At 47.9% G+C, this 20,987-nt stretch overlaps 1 protein-coding gene across 28 annotated transcripts in view; it reads left to right on the forward strand.

The window, feature by feature from the left end:
* KCNMA1 (potassium calcium-activated channel subfamily M alpha 1) overlaps window positions 1-20,987 on the forward strand; it is a 669,206-nt gene that overhangs the window by 542,104 nt on the left and 106,115 nt on the right. For 12 of the 28 annotated variants that reach the window (XM_036438121.2, XM_036438123.2, XM_036438144.2 and 9 more), the window contains one exon: window positions 4,333-4,409. In XM_036438121.2, the coding sequence (XP_036294014.1) occupies window positions 4,333-4,409 (77 nt within the window). Of the gene's footprint in view, window positions 1-4,332; window positions 4,410-7,237; window positions 7,452-7,531; window positions 7,541-14,023; window positions 14,198-20,987 lie in introns of those variants that run through there. The other 16 variants (XM_036438119.2, XM_036438143.2, XM_036438147.2 and 13 more) reach the window with 3 other exon arrangements.

The raw sequence follows: 20,987 nt of genomic DNA on the forward strand, positions 1-20,987 counted from the left end.
TCAGGGCAGGGGGCTAAGGAGCACAGCAAGGGGAACATGAGGCTCCCATTTGTGTAATTCTATTTCCTGTTGCATCTCTCACTAATGAATGTCACAAATACCAGGCCGTCCAAACAACAAATCACCTCCTCTATTGGGGAGCGCAGTGTGTCTCATTTCAGTGCTTTATGGCCTTCACAAATACATGCTGACACAATCAGCTGCGCCGGCCTGTAATTCCCAGGCTGTGCGATGTGTCAGAGCAGAAGCTGTCAGTTAGGGGTCTGCAAATAGATGAAGACTGCAGAAGCCACAGAAGGGCTTTGGAGATCTGAATGAAACTAAACAAGTTTTGTGCAGATGGAAAAGTAGATTATCATGCTCTCGTATTGAGTTTGCACCCTCTGCTCCAAAAAAGCAACAGAAGAAGTTAAATGGATTCTGGTTTAAATTTTTGATGTATTTTTTTTAGATATATTTTATTGATTTTTTACAGAGAGGAAGAGAGAGGGATAGAGAGTTAGAAACATTGATGAGAGAGAAACATTGATCAGCTGCCTCCTGCACACTCCCCACTGGGGATGTGCCCGCAACCAAGGTACATGCCCTTAGCTGGAATCGAACCTGGGACCCTTGTGTCCACAGGCTGACTCTCTATCCACTGAGCCAAACCGGCTATGCCCTGGATGTAGTATTTTAGGGGGAAAAAAAGAGGATGAAACCATCTGATTCCAGTTTTAATGCGGTCACTCTGGGAGAAGCATGTGGGCCCTTGTCCTTCACTCCTGGCCACTAAGCATTTTGCTTTTGAAGTAACCTCCTCATAGTATTTAATGTGGGAGTCGCAGAATGGTGCCTCATTGGCTCAGTTTGGTTTATAAAAAAAAATAGTTTCCAAGCTGAAGAAGTCCTAATCTTATATAAAAATCCCTATTATTGGAGTCTTCTGAAAAGCATGCAGATCCAGCATTACTGAGCAGCATTCATTCATCTATCAAACGTCAATAGGGCACTCACTTCCCGGTACACTGTACTAGGTGCCAGGGAAATGGTGGAAAGAAGTCCCTCTCTCATGGGCTCCCTTCCAGGAAGGGAGAAGTACAGCTGTGTTTATTCTTGGTGCAAAGCATTCATGCAGCTGGTCCCTGATTTAGATGGAGTGTAAGTGAAGGTGGCTGGGAGTGAGTGATGATAGAGCAGAGATTGGGGTAATGGGGAAGAATCCATCATGCAGAGATCTGAAGGGAGGAGGAGACACGATAGAAATGTTTGTTGTGTTCAGGGAACTGAAGGAAAAAGGGTGTCTGGAAGAGTAGAGTGTTGAGGTGAAGTTAGAACGGTAGGGCTAGTCCCCAAAGGACTATATTCAGAGGTTGAGTGTATTATCAAATGGAGTCATGGGAGGTTTTTGCTGGAGGTGACATAGCCTGATTTATATCACTAAAAAGCTTTGCCCGTGCTCTGAGAGAGTCAGATGCAGTGGAGCAGGAGGGGAGGCCAGGAGACTCCAAGACTGCTGGTAGATTAGGTGAGAGGTAATGGCCTGAGCTAGATGGGTGAGTGGAGGTGGTGAGAAGTAAGAGCAGTTCAGGATACATTTTGGAGAGTTCCGAGGACTCATTGATAAACTGGACATAGAAGTGAGGAAACAAGGATAAAGAATGGAGCCTAGACTCCAGCTTTCCACAATTGGGTGGATGATGGGGAAATGGGAGGAGGAACACGTTGCGGGTAGAAGGAATTGAAGAATTCTAACTGGGCTGTGTTAAGTAGAGTATATGGAGATGTCACAAAGTCAGTTGCATCTAAGATTCTGAAGTTCTGGGTAAAGAGGAGGACCGGAGATGTAAATTTGGATGCTGTATCAGTGAGGGTCTAGCAAGAAACAGATGGACGCACTTAAAAGGAAAAAGGGGAATGTATAAAGTTGTGGGCAGAGTTAAGGGAAACCCACAAAGGATGGCAAAGTACCCAGAGTTAGTACCCAAAGTACTCAGAGTTAGAGCCACTTCCAGGCCTAGTCAAGGGGAAGGAGGGCTGTTAGAACGAGACAGAGGGTGTGCTGTAGGAAAGGCTGCCTCACAGGAGCTGTGTTCTTCTGTAGGGAGATGGTGTTACTACTATTTTATAAGCTGGTAGCCAGGGGAATGACTCTTCTCCCCCTTCAGCCTCCTAATGGCTCCCCCATTAGACAATCACAATGAGAAACCAGAGGACAAGGGGGCCCTAAACACCAGCCTTGCAGGATGCAGATCTGGTCTTGGTGATGTCAGTGGCAAGGCCCCCAGCTAAGGCTACTTGAGGAAGGATTAGATGAGTGGGAAAGGATGTGGAAAGGAGAGCAGAGAGGGTTGAGGTGGGAGGAGGAGATAGGGCATAGACCCTGAGAAGTGTACAAAGGCTCCTGGAATACACACCCATGGATTTAAAGTGAGATCAGTCAACAACGGTTATTTCCCCAGCAACATTCAGCTGCTCAATGCAGGCGTGCAGTAAGGTAGGGTCTGTGCCAGGTGAGCATGAGAGAGGCCGAGGTGGATCAGAAACAAGAGTGCTTGCAAGGAAGTGCCACATAGCAAAAATCATCTGGACTTTACCTATCTTGCTCTCTCCAGTTGGGGGATATGTGTCTAGGTCACCACAGACCCACACCCTCGTCCCATTTTACTCACTAACTTTATTTGCCTGGTCCCTGTGGGGATTTTGCTTTCAAAACCTAGCTTTGATTTATGAACTAGTTGTGCTTTATCTTTTCAAAGGTCTATTCAGGCTTGTCATCACTTCATCATCTCTTTAGTAGAGATGTGTTTAAGACCTTGGACTCTGGGAATGGACTGTGTGGATTTGAATCCTGGTTCTGCCACTCAGCTGTGTGACCTTGGGCAGGTGGCTTAACTTCTCTGATTTTCATTTTTCTTGTCTGCAAAACAGAGATAACAATCACACCTCCTTCGGTTGGGTTTTAGCTACATTTCCACTGAGGGCAAACAATCAGCTTCTTTTTAATTTTTTTTGTAAAATAGATGAAACCTGGCATTTAAGGAAGAGTGGGTGAGCTATTAGGGTGGAAGGAGCACGGGGCTTAACTCTCGAAGGCTTGGGCTGGCCATGTTCCAGTACAGGATGGCTGTAGGCAGCTAGGACACCTCCTCCATTTCCCAATGAGGATATTGAGACCCAGGGGTTTGGGCTGCAAGATCTCACATCTCTTCCAGATCAAACGTCTTAGCAGTGGCTTCCAAATATGCCAGTCCTGGGAAAAACATGAGAAGGAGCCTGGGAATAAAGTAGTCAAGAGCTGTGTTTCTTTCTTTATAGCACTGGTCAAGGAGCTGCCATGTTTTTCCCTGGCATTCACCTTCGTGGTGCGAGTGGGGAAGGTGCTAGGTCAGGGGTTTTGTTAGTCCCTGGACTCAGAAGGTTGTGAAGTTGTTCCAGTGAATTCTAGCGCCACCCAGCAGTGAGAGGACACAGACCTCTGGCCAGGGCTGTCTTTCTAGGCCCTGAGCAGTTTAAATAGTGCTCAGCTTTATTCTGCCTCATCCAAGTTAACCGTGGACATGGCCAGTGCACTTTATCATCACATGTTGACACTTAAATCAGACGAGGAGATAATCCCATTGATGGATTGCTGTCTCTGGGCCTCCTTCTACTACCCCAACCCTATAATACCCTCTGCCCAGCCCATTCCAGTGGGCAGCTGAGCTGGGCCCCTCCGTGAGAAGAAAACCTTCCGTTATTACACGATCTCGAGGCTGGAGACTACGCGACTTGGTCCAGCCAACTTTGCAGTAAATATGGGTGATGCGACCCCAGAAGGAAATTGACAGGAGCCCCTTGACCTATCACTTTAGATTTCTCCTTTCTAATCTCCTGAAGTGAAAGGACACTCTCAGAGTGACAGGGCGGATATTTGTATTTGACCGAGGAACGCCATCCTTGTGGCCCTTTAATATACAGTGAACCAGACGGAGGATCTCCGAGTGGATCTCCCTTCCCCACCGAGGCCCAGGACCGCTTGCCCCGGGTTCCGAGGAGCAGCCCTGAAGGCTGCGGCTCCAAATGAAAGACGGGCGAGCAGACACGCGGTCACATCCGCAACCTTTCCCCCAGTTCCTTTTCCAATGAAAGTTTATTAAAAGAAGCACTCACTCAAATCACGGAGACCTGTGTTTGAAATAAATGGTCTTGCAACAAACATTTCCGTCTGTACACGTCCAAACCTTTCACGAGATGAAAGGCGGCGAGGGCCGGCGTGCTTCATTCATTTGGCACCGCGGCGGGGGAAATGTGGTGCTCGTTCCACTGGGGCGGATTATGAAACATGTCAGTTTTTCCATTCTCTCTTTCCAGGGCATTTTTTTACTGCAAGGCCTGTCACGATGACATCACAGATCCCAAAAGGATAAAAAAATGCGGCTGCAAACGGCGTAAGTAGCGTTTCTTTCCCCCATCCCTCCCTGGCTCCTTCCTCTTCCCGAATTCATGTCCCTCCTCCTCTTCCAACTAAAGAAACACTAAACATCAAGAGCCTTCTTGAATATGTTTATGTTTCACCCAGCAGTTTAAAGAGACATGAAATAAATACCTGTCCTCGATTTACTAGAGCAGAGGTTGAAAAATCACCACTGCCAACACCTAAGTGTAGACCTAGTGCGTGCTCTGTCCCACTCTGAGCCTAACGGGATGCCTCGGGGGGCATCCAGGCAAACACAGTGAGTACGGTGTGCAGAGAGGAGGCTGTAGAGGAGGGTGTTTCTGCTCCATGATTGCCAGTGGGTCTGGGAATGCCCAGGGTACAGACGGCTGGACTAGGGCAGAGAGGAGACCCAGGATGAGGACTCAGTCTCCCGAATGGGGCTGACTCTTCCCATGGGATGGCTGCAGGTTTCAGTGTCAAAGGCCAGCGCTTCCAACTGCAGGATCTTCAGATTGGCCCAAGGAAAGAACTTGGCCATGGCCGGTGGGTTTTCTCATTGTCCCAAGGATCAATATCAGACACCAGTGCCCTTCGGGGTTCATGAGGCTGGGCTCGGTGGCTTCTGGCATGGCCTTCCTCAAACCTCTTCTGCCTGCCAGTGGGGCCTCTTGAGAGAACATCAGGGATGTGGGTCGTGACAGTGGGCCTGGAGCAGGCTTTGCCTGGAGAAGGCCTTGCTGTTGGCGGTGATCACGGTGCCTGGCCTAATCAAGATCTCTCAGGACCCTAGAGGAAATGGTGATGATGCCTGCCTTCCTATGTTTAGTCTTTTCAAAGCGCCTTAGGATCACTATTTGCTTTGCTCCTCACCATAACCCTGCATACTTGGCAGGGGGTGTTATTAATCCTGTTTCACAAAAATAAGAAATTAAGGCTTTGAGGTCACTGCCTGGATGAAGTGGCTGAGAGTCACAGACCCAGGAGTTAGTTTTGGGCCTGCCCGAGGCCTCTCTTGGGGCTGTGTCAGAAGATAGGGCGAAGGGGGTAATCCTGGGTCTGATGAGTAGGAGTGCAGTTATAAAGGATCATCCCATAAAGTGCTTTTTCAGAGCTGGAACCAAGCCCAGAACCCCATTCCAGGGACATGCTGACTGGCGGCACAGGGTTTATTACGGCACCCCTAGGGGAGGGGCACAGTGAATGCCGAGGGCTCAGAGAGACGCAGCCTCCTCTGGCAGATCCCCATTCAGGGCGCTCAGTATGGAGCGGGTGTCTAGAAATCTGCCCAGCTGCTTCCCGAGTCCGGGCCAGCTGGACCCACGGTTTGTTCCTCCTTCTTATTGACTTAACACACAGGGCCCCCTCCTCTCAACGCTGATACCCACCAAGAGGGATATTTATGGAAATCTCAGAACAAGAGCCCCCAATCCTTCACACTAGTGACTGATCATAGAACAGTGATCATAGAAACAATGAAATCCATTCAGGTAGAAACAAGGGCTTTAAAGAGATTGGAGGCAGCCTGAGGGTGGGAGGAACCCTGCAAAGATGCTGCTTTAGCTAGAAAGATCTGGAAGGCCTCCCTTGAGAGGTGGCCCTGACTTAAGGCCCAATCCAGAAAGGCAGAAGAGGGGGGCAAAGGCCAGGAGTAGAAGTCAGTCTGCTGTGTTTGAGGGAAGGAAGACTGGCAGGGGAGCTGGTGGGATTGGAGAGAGGGGTGCGAGCTGAGATCAGAGAGGAGGGCAGGTGCCATGGAAAGAAGAGTGGGCTTTAGTCCTACAATAAATATAGCCATTTTTAAGCAGGGAAATGACATCATCCATTCCTGTTGCTCTCCCTGGTGACTGGACAGAGAGCAGAGTCGGGGGCAGGAGTGGAACAGAGGGAGGAGAGAAAGCTTTCGGACTCCCGCTGAGTGCTTCCTCTGAGGGACTGTAGTGGGACCCAGAAGATGAATTTTAAGTCCCTAGAAAAGAGAATTTGGCCTCTAGGACATTTTCCCATCTTGGTTCTAGGCAAGTAAACAGCAGCGGCCTTTAACATCATCCTGGACAGAGAGGCACGTAACTGTTTGAAATAATTTTATTCTTTTCATTTCTGTCCACCTTGGCTCAGCGAGAGGGGCAGATGAGTTCCCATCATGCACAGCACAGATTGCCATGGAAAGGACTGCCTGTCCAGCGCCAAGCCAGTGCGGCCAGGGTCTCACTCCCTTCGTTCTGCACCCTCCTCTCCACCTGGGCTTCATCTCACGGCAGCCCTCAGCTGTGAGGTTCAAGTTTGACAACAATCAGAATTTCCCAAACATTGTTATTCCGAATTAAAAGGCCACAATCAGAGGGTAGGATGCAGGTGTGTAGGTGCAAGTGGTGGTTAGGATAAGTGAGGTATTAAACCTGAGGCATATCAGGCAGGTTAGGAAATGGGGGGATCCAGGTTTTGGTTGCAAAGCAACTTGCCTAAGAAGGAGCTGGACTTGTCAGTAATGAATTGAATGCATGCTGCCGAATGCCCTAAATTGGGGAGGGCAGCCGACCCACAGAGTCACTTGTCCAACTCTGTTAGGCCAGGAGTGAATAATCCATCCTGGGGCGATACATCTCCACCAGGGCAGAGCTGGTGACAGTCACTGGTCCTCATTCACAGCTTCCCACCCCTCTTCTCCCAACCCCGCCCTCCCCCGTCCTTCCCACCTCCATCCCCCCGTTCACTTTTGTTCAATAACGTTGAACGTTTCATGTCATACTCTCTGGAGAAATACCAAGTGTGGCCATTCCATGCCTGGCAATTCTGTGGGAGAACAGTTTAACTCTTGCGTTTCTTTCCATTTCTTCATAGCTTCTCCATCAAGGAAGAGGGCCACATTCGGTGTCTGGCCAAGGAGCAAGCTCTCAGAATCCATTCACCCATTTCCCTTTTCTGTGTAATGAACCTGGTCTAATGATTGACATTTTCTCCCCCAGCTTCTAAAAGTTGGCCAAAGGGTAGACTCCTCGGGGACAAGTCATGTCTAAATCGATGTGTTTGAAGGAATTTTTCTTGAACTTCTAATCATTGACATATTTTTGATTTATTTTTCTCTTTGCTGCCTTGGAATACGGCCCCTACTCTATTTTAACCGCACACTGGTAGTGATATATTGTGAGTAACACGGGTTCCCAGCAGCCCGGAGTCCAGTCCCCCTGTCTTTCTCTAGAAGAGACTCTTTTTATTTTCTGTACAGTTTCGGTCTCTTTTTTCCTTGTGGTATTTATGTTGCATGTAGCAGTGACCCATGCCCCAACTCCCCCGCCCAACAGCCTGACGAGCAGCCTGGAGCTGGAGAACCTGAGAGCGGGACCCTCTCTGACCGCTCCCCCTACCCCCAGCTTCTAGCTGGCCTCTGGCACTGTCTTATTTTTCTGTTTGAAAATAAGACCTTGACAACAGTGTTTCTCATGAGGGCCTGTCTCAGGACCTTGAGGGGACACTGAGTAGGCTGAGGTAATTACCACTGTAGCTCCAGACCCCTCATCGATTGGGGATCATTGTCACACTTGCCTTTGATAAATTACACTTGGTCTCCTCGACTCTCGAGCTCGAATTCCTATCCTGAAGCAAACACACATACTACATATATACTTATCCCTGTGTTGTGATATACATATCCATCACATATAATATACAAGTGGTATATTATATGTACCACAGTGCTTTATATGTAAAAATGTACATTTTTATATATAAGTGTGGAGCTGCTTTATAGAGAGAGTGACGTATTTATTACGACATATGTGCCTCTCTGTATGAGAAAGTGCGGGCTAGAGAGCTCATTGGACACCCCAGCTTTGCGACTGTAAGTATCTCAACGGCCTTAATGGAGACAAGTACTCCCGCAGTGGTAATTACTTCCGACAATCTATGAAGTTCCCTTGCTTTAAACTCAGGTTCCTCCTTCAATCAGAACCCACTAGGACAACCCCAGTTCCTCTGCGGTGTTAGTCGGGTATCTTGAGAGATGTTTCCTGGTTTAGCAAACATCTACTTGTTGAAGGCAGAAAAGGTGGCTCCAGGAGAATGTTCCATTTCAGCCACGAGCTATGCAGAAGCCTGAGCACATGGATGTGAGGCCCCGAGCACCCTGACTCACTGAAGGAGTAGGGCCCTCTCACCCAGAGGCTGCGCCTTTCAGGGCCGTGGCTTAGAGCAGTGCTGCTCCAGGCAGCACCAGAAATGAGCGTGGGGCTTCCCTCGTGTACCTGAGACCACTGGAGAGGAGGAGCAGCCTGCAGCTCCGTTCAGGCCAGCGGCCCTGGGATGTGCAGAAGGCGGCTCAGCACTTGGTCCTCTCTGACTCCTTTGCGGCAAGAGGCAGGTTGGCCGTCTGGTTCTGGCTTGTCTTCAGAGTCTGCAGGGGTAGGATGCTCAGGGTACAAACAAAAGAGAGCAGTGACCTTCCTCAGTCCCATGCCCAATTCTGCCAGAAGGGACACTGCGGGCTCCCTTTACCTGCACAACACCCCCAAGGGTGGCTTGAGGGTCATTTTTATACCCACAGAGCTGCTGACAGTGATCCTTCAAAATCCAAGGGGAGTCTTGATGTCAGTCAATCGACAAACAATTCTAGTGCCAAATCCCTCTGCCTTCTCCCATCACAATATGGTGCTGAGAGGGCAGCAGGATGGACCAGCTCGGAGGGCTCTGAGCTGCTGACGACATTAACTAGTTTTTCCTTCCCTCTCTTTCATTTTGGGGAAAAAAACCACCTGCAAGACCTTTATTCTCCTTCTAGAAGCTAATAGGAATTTTGCTCAGTTATAGGACTTGAAAGAATGCCCTTTGATTCCCAGTGTCACATCCAGCAAACGCCTCTGCCTTACACCTCGGTGAACATTTTCTCCGCTGGATGTTTTCCCTATAATTTTAGTTGCTACGAGCATGTGAGGAGCAGCTCCAGGGAAGCAATCCTTCCCACACTGGGTTGATTTTAAACATGAGGTTGTGATCTGACAAGTGTCTATGAATTGAATGGCAGATTTTTTTTTTCCTGCCACAGTCTCCCCTGAATTGCTCCATTTAAAATCTAAAGTGCCCACCCCCCACACCCAGGAGTTGGAAAACTCCATCTGAGCCTCTCAGCCCCGCACTGCTTCTCCTACCCATTCCAGCCCACCCTGGAAATTAAGGATGTGCAATTGGAAATTGGCTGACAATTTGGTTGCGGATGCAGGAGGCAGATGGTACTGAGAACAGGATGGCCTCCACGTCCTTCTTCCATGCCAGGTCTGGCTGGAAGAGCAGAGACCCGGGATTGACAGCTCATTGTCAGTCTGATGCAGGGAAAGAGCAGTAACTAAAGCTCATCTACAGCAGCCCCGTCTCCACAGGCTTCTTCCTCACAGTCACGACCTTTGAGGATACAGGAAAAGTGGTCCAAGAGTATGAGAAATCTTCCAGTTTTACACCCGAGGAAGGAGTAAACCTTTAATGGTGGCCCTTAGGGACATACTTACATGATGTCTCTATAAATAGCATGAGGAAGTCATAATGGAAATATTGGGAGACTATTCACTTCCTTGTGGTGGAGGAAAGCACACAAAAGCCTCTTCCTCTCCAACCACAAACCGATGAGGACAGGGTTCTTAGGAGGGAGGTGAGACCCAGGGTCTGTTTCTTGGCAACCACATAACCTCTCTGAACCGGTGGCACCAGCCCAAGAACAAGAACCTTCTGATGTGGGCCAAGGAGAAAAGCAGGTCCCCAGGGGCTGATATTTCTGCTCTCCCACAGCTCAGCTGGCCTACGGGGGCGGCTCATTGAGCATAAAGTTCCCAGAGCCCTAAGATGGAATGGCAAGAAGCTGCAGTGTTATTCACCCACCAGATGCGCTCTTGTCTGTTCCCTGTCTCTGGAAGCTGCCTGGGGCTTGGAGGAGACACAGCCAGTGGGGGTCTACAGGAGCAGTGTGCCACTCTTGACCACTCTAGGAACATCTACCTCCTCTCAGCCCTTTGACCCTGCTGCCTCTTCAACATCTCTCCTGAGAAGCTGCTGAATTAAAACGCTACTGCTCACATTTCAATTCTCAGAGGCCTGCAGGGTCCTCTTTCTGCTCCCTTGCAGAGAAGGGCCAGGGAGTTAGTTACAGGAGAATGTTAACTGGCTGCCCTTCTACACATGTCCACTAGATGTCCTCAGAGCTCTATTTTGTATTACCATTGAAATCCTGGGGAAAACTCCCTCTTCTGAGGACTGGGATTTAGGAAAGAGCATTGGGTGACTACATAATAAAGAAAATGAGCAAACACCAAAGGAGAGAGGGCACTTTTTGTGGTCAGGGAGTAGATATGAAATTTACTTGTGTTTTAAATAAATACTGAAACTTTCAAAATTGCTCTTTGAAACCTAACCTTGGGGATTTTAAATGGCACTGTTATCTGAAAGTAACCTTATAACCTACATCAGCTCTAGAAAAGGAAACAGTCCCAGAGAAATGGAAATAAAACACCAGTGATTCTGAAAATCCACTATTCTTTAAAACAAAACCAAAGGATTAGGAAGCCTGAGAGAGAGAGAGAGTTTATGGAGACGAGGGGTAGTATTTTCCAAAATAGGAGATCCATGACTTAATTTTGATGTAATTTTATTTTACAACCCACGAGTCTAACTTTATACCCAGAGTGTCCACATCTCCTGGAACAGCTACCACCAGGGAGCCATACACTCATACTTTTTTTACTTCAAAAGCTTGTTTAAGAGCCTAGCAGTTTCCAGAGGAAGGCTCTGCTGCTGGGACACCCTTTTAAGAAAGTGGACCTGGAAGTGCATAGGTGAAGACACCTGACTGGGGTCCATGCAGAGCAGAACAAAAGGGCCACCCTTGCAGGCGGGGCCCCTGGGTGTAGACATTGTCAGGGCTCTATCTTTTTTAACTGTTTCTGTCTTGTCTTTGAGCCTCTCATTGATCATTCTTGCCGATTTTTTTTTTTTGTGTGTGTGTGTGTGTGTGTGTGTGTATTTGTGGTGCGTGTTTGTCTCCTGAGATTTCTATTTTGTATTTGGAGTGAGTGTGAAAGCGATGACTGGAAGCAATGGCGAGTAATAGCATGTTTTCCTTTTTATGCATATGCTGCTTTGGAATGTGACTGCTTATAATTAACATTTAATCTTCTTATAGCAAATGGTTTTCTGCTGCTTTGATGACCAGTTTCAGCCTGTTCCTGCATGCTAACAATATGAGATTTTAGAACAATGCATGGTCTCCAGAGGAGCCAGCAGGACAGTTGCAAACAGTCCCTGAGAGGCGCTGGTTTAAGCTGTCTCCTCCTGAACCCTTATCAAGTAGGAGGTTAAAATCACCCATCATGACGGGCATACCTCTGACAAAACCGTTTCAAAACATCCCACCCCCAGCCTCCCTCCTCTTGTCCTTCAAGATGGTATATATATATAAGAACTTTCCTTCCCTATAAATGTGTCAGATTCTATTATTGAATATGAACCCAAAATGGCAGGATGAAAATGAAAACCAGGGACTGTTGCTAATGAGAAGCATAGCATTTCAGAGTTTGATGGGCTTCTCTTCTGCTACAGCATTTGATTAAAAAAATTTTTTCAAAACAATTTATCTACAGTGAAACAAAAAATCATCTTAGTTTCCCTCTTCTGTGTAAATAACAAATCAATATTTCCAGTAAGAGAACAAGGAAAGAAAGAAAAAAAACAAGAAAAAAAACAAAAAACAAAAAAACAAGTGAAGGGACTCCAAGTTGTATACCAGATCTGGATGCATTTAAAATAACTTTATTTTCCTGTCTTCCGCTGAAGACTTTTCCCCCCTCTCTTGACTTCAGTAACTGCTGCTTGGGGGTGCCTGGGCAGTCACACCATTCTGATTCAAATGCTATAGTAGAACCCCACCTTTCGGGCCTCCCCCCTTCTCCCATAGAAACCAAGCCCAGGAATGATGTCGACCACACACTGAACAGGGCTGGGGCTGCATGAGGATGGTCTGAGCAACTGACTAGCCAGGATGCTAAAAGCACGCGTCACTTAAACGTGAGCCGCGTCCTTGAGAATGGAGTTGCTGCTGAAGAGATTTCTCATTCATCTCCCCCAGTGCCTGTTCCTCACAATCATAACGTTACCCCTGCTTGACAAATATACTGGATGGCAAGTCATAAAGGTCTTAGAACAGGACTTGACCCATTTGAGAGATTTAAACCCCTCTTCCTGGTGACTGTTAACATTCAAAGAGGGCAAAACCACAGGCCATATTTTAAAGTAAGGGTGCAACCATTCCCCACAAAGAAAAAGAAAGGGGGGATACGGCTTTCCAAATGGACACAAGGAATAACGCCTCCCTTCAGTCCCGGTTACTCTTTGGCTGTGATGCTTGAGATAAATATGAATTCTTCTCCCCCGGACCAGGGAGGGAAGCAGGCCAGTTCAGGCTCCATGGTGAGCAAATGCTTTTGTCTGTTGTAGCTTCAGACGGAGGTACAGACGCTTCTCATTGTACTTACCTGTACAATGGCGTGGAGGGTAAAGGTGAAGGACATTGAGAGCCACTGCAGTGAGGTCCAGCACTTTGTAGGCTAGCGTTTGAGTTGGGTCCCCACGCAGTGGAACCAACAATACTAGCTTTGGAAGCACTTTGGGTGCTGGACGAGCCTTAATCTCTTACGTAGGAGCTCTTTTATTTTATTTCTTGTTTCATAATTTTTCATCTATTTTGGCCACTATTTTTTGTATAAGAAAAAATTACGATTAATCAAAGCCCAATGGCTTTCTGAATTCAGGGAGGGCAAGGAGAGAAAAGGCGATAGGATTTTCAGATCCCCCAGCTTTGAGAGGAAAACACACCCGTGAGGAGCTGAACACATTCCAATAGACCAGCCTCTCCTGTGCTCTGGGTGATGTTTTATTTTTGAACTGCCTTTCATGTCAACCACGCAGTGCTAGCCCCGAGTAGCTGCATTTCTTATGTGGACAGATTTGGATATTTGTTCTGTCAAGAGTAAACTTAAATTCCTGTAGGCATCACGTCAACCCACTCCGGGGAAGTTCGGCAGAGGTGTCCTCGAATCCTATATTAACACGTAATCGTTTCACATCTAATTTGATGACAGCCTGTCCCAGGCTCTGCCTAGCGCCCAGGAATGGATGGGAATTAGAAAGCCTACATATTAGCTGGTTTTGCATCTTGCAAAAAGCCATTTATTGTACCCTGTCAGCAGTTCATTGATTGGCCGTGTGTATATTTTGTCCTCCTGTATTAATTGTGCTGGGGGAAAAATGTCGGTTACATCTTTGCTGTCTATAATGTGCTCTTCCTCTCATCCAAGACGCCGATTGTAATCACCCCTGCCCTTTTCCTGCAGTCACCCGCTTCACCGAGGGGAGAAAAATCATACACAACAGCCTTGGGGGATTATGAAGGCAATTTATATTCTTGCTGCTTTCTTTTTGTTGTACAACCAAACTGTTGCCAACAGTCACTGTGCATTTTTTTTCTGGGTCAAGACTGTTAATGTGAACTAAGACCTGTGTTCAATCCCTTCAGCTCCCTTCCAGCCGCCCTGCTGTGTGACCTTGCCATTAACTACCGCTCTTCCTCTCCTCTCATCCACCATGCGGTTATAGCCAAGATGTCCATCTACAAGAGAATGAGACGGGCATGTTGTTTTGATTGCGGACGTTCTGAGCGTGACTGCTCATGCATGTCAGGCCGTGTGCGTGGTGACGTGGACACCCGTGAGCGAGCCTTCCCACTCTCTTCTGTCTCTGTTAATGATTGCTCCACCAATTTCCGTGCCTGTAAGTTTAACCCACACACACAGTTTGGTGTCTGTGCTGTCTGTGGTATCATCCTCGTCTTGTGTCGTGCCCTGTGGTTCTGTCAGTCGGTCCAGCTAATGTCTCCTTCCCCGTGTGACCTCGTATGTGGTGATATGTCACCCCAGTTGCCTGTGTCACTGTGTATGTGCCTCCCTTGCCGTCTGCTAACGCGTGCTTCTTGGGATAGCATGTGGGACTGTGATGTTGCCGTCTGGTGACAGCCTCCTCCTCCCCTTTACATAAATATAGATGGAAATTAAGGTGACAGCAGATCAAATTCAATGTTAATATAGCGGTGTGTGGAAATACCTGCCTTACTATTTGGGGAAAGCTTAGCCATTGGATTGGGTTGAAGGGGAGGGAGGAAAATGGTGTAGCGAGAACAGGCCAGCTCTAACTGTAAATTATTTTTAATGAGTTTAGATAGTTGCCATACTACAGCAAGGTTTCAATGCAGGAGGATTTTTGGACTGTGTCCCCCTAATCTGTATCTCATTCCCCCAGTGCCAAATGGTGTCCTGTGCTCTGGAAAAAAGTGTCCTTCCAACCTACTAGGAGATAAGCTGGTGGAGTCTGGAGCTCCCTCTCCAAACGATGACTAATTCAAAGCATCGTTCCAAATTTATTTCTATTTTTCCAAAAATGTAGCCCCCTGTTTCAGGCATCTTGTAGCAGTTGTGATTGTGAATAACCAAAGCCATAAGCAATGGACCCCCGTGAGCTCCTTGAGTGTGTCACATGGGCCCTTGGGTCAGCCTTCTTGGTTGCCTGCAGGCTCATGGTGGTTAAAGGGCCCGTGGAGGTCCTGAGCTGGCAGCTGACGGGGCTGAGCTGTGCCAGGTTCCTGAGACAGCCCTCATCTCCATCCCCAGCCGGGGCTTTGCTGGCGATTGCTGACATGATTCCTAGGTGATGTCCCTGAAAGCTCCCGCTTGTACAGAGCGACGCTGGGAAGGGGTTGCTCCTCTGACAGCAGTTCCTCGTGAGGACCTGGATGCCATACATGTAGCTGCAACCTTGTCTTCACATGTTTGGTAGCATGGCGGGCAGAAGACAATCCTTTTGTGCTTCATCCCTTCCTCTTAAAGCAACTAATACATGTATCGGTGACCGTATTGCCATCCAGTGTCTCCGCTAAGTGTTCAAATCCGGTGGGATTAAGCTTCCACCAGCTGGGTTCATTCCCAGTGGCAACAAGGATGAAGAAGAGCCCTCTGCTCTGAGCATTTTCTCCCATAGAACACTGGGCCCACTCACCTGTGCTGACGTGGAAGGTGGTCCCAGCCCGGTGTGCTTGGGTGACAGTGACAGAGGCCCTGAGGGCGGAGAGGGTCCTGATGTCACCGTGTGCAGTGGAGAAGGGCCCCAGGCCAGCTGCTGGTGTCCCTGAAGCTCAGGTCTGAGGCATGATGTGTGCGTTGAGATGTGTTGGCGTCATCTGGAAAAGTTAGACCTAGGACTGAGAATCACCCTCTCAAACTGATGGTTCCCTGCCTCCCCAGCACAGTGCCAAGGAACAAGACTCATTTGTAAGAGAGATAGCTGATGGGGGCTTCGATGAGAGGGATTTGGGACTGTCTAAGTCTTGTCTTGACATTGCTACAAAGGAACTTTTAGAAAGAAGGTCCCTTTACAATGTTTCTTACAGATGCCGCAGTATGAATTCTTACCCCTTACTCTCATCGTAAGAGTTCTCTCTCGTCCTGGGATACTACCAAGGTGTACTCCGTCACAACCGCACAAAGAATTTGTGTGTCTGTTAAGTGTGGCAAGATGCCAGCTTCAGAGCCATGAGCTGGGGAAGAGGAGCCTCGGGGTGAGGCCACTTGGCTTTGACTGACTGTGGGGAATGTACCCGTCAGCCATTGGGCTACCCTTCTGCCCACGGCATAACTGCTGTTTGCAGATAATTGCTGGGCTCTCAAACCTTGGCCAGAGGTTCAGTGGAGGAAAGGAAGGAGCCACTCGGGCTCTGAACTAAGGCTTTGTGGTCATGTCTTGGCCAGGGTCACCCATTCCAGTCGCAGCAAAACCTGGGTGAGGCCCATCACACGAACCAGTGTGTGTAATTTCCATGTTTCCAGGAGAAGCCATAATTGGAGGGATTTCTCAGCTCTGCAATTTAATCTAAGTGTTGATGGAGGCCAGGAGAAGAAGAGCTGGGCTTGGGATTGCCCTGCGCTCTCAGAAACATCCTGTGAGGGGGCTTGTTGTCCTTCCTGCCCATCTGAAATCAGCCCCACCATGGAAATCACGGGGCTCCGGGCTGCATGTGGAAGCCTTAACTGGTACTGACAGCTCAGGGTTCGGGGGGGTTGCCTTCCCTGTCTCATCAGTCTTTCTGCCGTCGTCACTCCATCAAACAAAAGCAGATTTCATCCGTGCCTGTGTGAGATCACTCACCTTTGACCGTTAATAAGAAGTTAGGAAAACCCATTCCAATTTGAGCCCCTTGATGCGCCCACATAAGCCCTTCTTCTCCAATTAAAACGCGCCTGTCTCCATGTGGAATTCCACTGGCAGAGCTCCAGCGGCAGCCCGGCCTTCCCGCGCCGCTGCTGGGTTGGGTGGTGCCCGCTTGACAGAGCTGGTTGACTCAAAGAGCGGTGGTGAGAGCGGGCTTTTCATTAAATATGAGCAGATGTGAAATGTGGAGGGTTTGACAATTAGAAATGGCAGGAGAAGGGCCCTGGAATCAGAGTGAGGTCAGATGGGCGGATCAGATTACTTCTCTTACATTCTTGAGTTGTTCTGAAAATCATGTTGAATTAGTGTCAGCGGAGCCATGATGGGCTTTGCCCTTTGTCTTTTATGCTGGGGCCGTATTGTTTCCCAAGACACTCATTAAAGGTCATTATACGATTACGGAGCCCGCTTTGGTCGCAGTTTCCCTGTTGAGCCAGCGTGCTCCCGAGGCTGCCTAATTCGTTTCTCTCTTGCCTTTCGTCTCCCTCTTTATACTCTTTTTTTTTTTTTTTCTTATAAGGGGAAAGATTTCCGTTTTCAAGGGACATGAAATTGAAACACAAAGTCCCATTATGTGTTTTCTGAAGTGGGAAGGGAAGTAGCCGGCTCCCAGAGGAGTGGTAACTTATTAAAGTGTTCACACAGTTTTAGAAATCTGCCTGCCAACAGCAGGACCTGCCTGCTACGCTCACCTCTCCGAGGTGTGGCCCATTACCACCCATCGGCTTCCGTTAGGCCAGGGCCGCTCTCACAGGCATCTCCTTCTATTCATCTCACCGGGATGTGCCAGACTGGGATGATAAAAAGATCTGCCAAGAGGAAGGAGTCCTTTACGAAAGGCTTAAAAGACAGTGTCAGAAAAGGAAGGCAGAGTGATCAATGAGGGTTCCACACCAGGCTGTCCTGCCGGGACAAGGCTGGGTTGCTTAGGGTGGCAGTCTGGGCGGGGTGCACCTAGCATCCCTGACTGGTCATTCTGACTCTGTTTCCACTTCAGAGGATCCTCGGCGGGAAAACCAGCTCTCTTGAAACCACTCATAAAAACCTTTTTACAAGCAGCTGTGTTCTAGTACCATCAAGTATAAAAATATATGTCTAGCAACAGACACACATATAAATATAGATTTAGGTTCCAATCAGTTCCACTTCCCCGCAGTAAAGTTGTGTAAAATGGTCCTTGTTCTCTGTTTGGAATTTATCCTTCTCATTTGTCTTGCCTGCGATCTGATTGCTAAGTCTAACATAAAGGGACAATTAAAATCATGATGCAGTGACAACACAGGGCCTTTTGATTCAAACCTGCTGAGACCTGTCTGAAGGGATGCTGGCCACACATCGTCCGTAACCGTGGCGTGGACAAGTGAATTATGTGCTGGGAGAGGAGCAGGTCTCAGACTTGGGCTTGGAAGTAGTTTTAGTGAAAGTACATGTGTGATCACTCACACCAGCCTTTGCGTTTACTAATAGTTTAAACCTGCACAATTGCATAAGCTCCTTTCCAAAGCACTGTAGCTAATTTTAAATGGTGCATGACTTTTACTTCAGCTAGAAGTTTAATGCAAGGAGGCATTCAACTCCAGAGGTTTGTTTGGGACGAGAAGTCCGATACAATCGGGTTGAAGGGAGACATACCCAAACCAGTTCGGTGCAGTCTTGAGTCTTATCAGATAATAAACAACTATCAGCTTACATCATCAATAGAACCAAAATCACTTGAGTGAACTAATGGCGTTTTGAAGTGCATCACATCAGATCGTGGGGCAGAGGTTGGAAATAGCTCTAGGAAGGAAAATGTCCATAATAGGACACACCCTGTGCTGACAGTCTCCAATGTCTGCTAAAGGGAGATTTAATTTATGCATTTAAACATCAACAGCCTATCATTATCTCATTCCTTTTATGTATAGTGTTGAGTGATTTCCTCCAGCTCCCCAATCCTAAACTTTTTTGTTTATTTTAATTTTAGTCTTTCTCCCTCCCCCCATCCCTTCTCCGCATTTACGCTTCCTCAGTCCTCCCCCTTCTCCTCTCTTCCTTTCCTCGTTGTCTTCCTCTTCTTACTTATTCTGCTGCTCCTTCGTCTTCTTATTCCTTTCTTTCTTTTCTTCTTCTCTCTTCTTCTCTTCTTCTTCTTCTTCTCTCTCTCTCTCTCTCTCTCTCTCTCTCTCTCTCTCTCTCTCTCTCTCTCTCTCTCTCTCTCTCTCTCTCTCTCTCTCTCTCTCTCTCTCTCTCTCCCCACACACACACACCCACCCCTCATGACACCCTTTTGGTTCATACTCTAGTTCTTGAGCTAGCCATGGTCCATGTCCTGTCTTGGCCATTTACAGTTTGTTTCGTGAAGTGAACACAAGCAATCAACCTGGGCAGCCATGTAACCCTCCCAGGGGACTAATGACATACCAGGAATGGCCTCTTAGGGCACCTTTGTTGGTAGCAGACGAGGCTTCAGAAACCAGTGCCTCTCACTTGATTTTGTGGTGGCCGTGTCAAGTGATAAGCTGACTGGAGATCTGCCTTCCTACATGCTCTTTAAGTCAGCCTTGTAGCCAAAACCGGTTTGGCTCAGTGGATAGAACGTCAGCCTGCAGACTGGTCCCAGGTTCAATTTCGGTCAAGGGCATGTACCTTGGTTGTAGACACATCCCCAATATGGGGTGTACAGGAGGCAGCTGACCGATGTTTCTCTCATCGATGTTTCTAACTCTCTATCTCTCTTTCTCTCTGTACAAAATCAATAAAATATATTAAAAAAAAAAAAAAAAAAGTCAGCAGCCAGACTTAGGAGATACCGCCTGTGAAAGGAATCCCTTGACTTGCCCATCTCTGATGAACTCTAAACAAACCAGGTTTTTGTTCTTAATAAACAGATGAGTTTTGTTGTTGTTTTTCCTTTTGCATCCGGTGATGCAGTTGACTTGCATTTTGGGACCTTGTGCCTCCCTCCACTCCCCCTTCTGCTGTAGTTTGGTGGAATTCTTTCATATTAATAAGCTGTGAAGTGGCACCACATATAGATCATAGAGAAAGGGAACGGCAGGCAAATGGCAGCCCATTTTTCAAAAGAAATCCTTTGAAACACTTGGGAGACAAGAAATGGAAAGGTCAGAATGAAGACAGAGGAAAGGGTCCATGGTGTGTACCCCATCAATTGGACACCTCCCTTCCAGGGACATGCTTTCATAGGTGACTCGGCTCTTCAAGGACAAACTGGGAGACACGTTGGCGTGCCACCAGTGAGCCCATCAAGGTCCTTAGGCAAGGTGACACGGAAAAGGCATTTGTGTTTTTATTCAGGGCAGTGGCCAGTTGTCACAATGCTCACCTTGACAGCTCCTACCACTAGGCAGCGGATTCTGTCCTGCCTCCATGGTGGGGGACAGGTGGCCAGTTAGCTCTCCATCTTCCCCTCCTCCACCATCTTGGGCGACAGGTGCCATGGCCAGCCTGCCTTTCATTGCGCCCTCTTGTCAAGGCTCTGCCTTGAGCCCCGTCCTGACCTTTACTGAATGAAATAAAGTGCTGATGAACAAGCAGAGGTTTGAATCAGAGCGGCTCAGAGCAAATGTCAAGTCCATCTCTGCTCCCTCCTCCACCTGCGCCGGGAACCTGGAGTAGACCCAGTCTGGAGTCTGCAGTGCCTTAGGCTTTATGGGTCTGGGGAGACATAACTTATTAACAAAGAGTTATTAAATTTTTATCAATTTTACAACACAATGTAAATGCCTCCTATGAATCTACATTGTATTCATTATCATTTAAAACGTTAATTAAGTCAAAGTTGCATTTAATTTCTCTCTAAATGGGCCTCTGGGAAGAGGCTTTTAGAAACATCTGTGGGAGTGTGTGGCTCCCGGAGACGATGAATCCCCAGCTCGCACTCAGGATAGCCCCGGAGTTGATTGCAATCTCGTGTCTGTGGCTAATGTGTTGTGATGTGATTGGGCATTGTCTCAAATGAGTGTCAGACCCATAATGCTGTGAAGCCACTGGAGAGAGGCCTGTGGGCGGGGCACAGGCCTCACTGCCCGCCTCCTGGTCCCAGACATGAGGGGCTCAAACACAGCACCTTTGGCCTCATTCTCCCTTCTCATGTGCTGCCAATCATGTCGGCTGGATGTTTCCTTCATCTGAGATTTGTGTCTGTCCTTTGTCTCAACCATTTCAGGACATGTGCCAGCATGCTCCTGGGAAAGGTCTGAGAGTGTGGGGCCCTGATGTACATTTAAGCCTAGAAGCAATGAATTCAGTGCAGGCTAATGGGAACCACTTTTACCTGAGTGGATGCAGTGATTATATACTG

This window comes from Pipistrellus kuhlii, unplaced genomic scaffold, assembly GCF_014108245.1.
Source record: "Pipistrellus kuhlii isolate mPipKuh1 unplaced genomic scaffold, mPipKuh1.p scaffold_m20_p_15, whole genome shotgun sequence".
NCBI lineage: Eukaryota > Metazoa > Chordata > Mammalia > Chiroptera > Vespertilionidae > Pipistrellus > Pipistrellus kuhlii.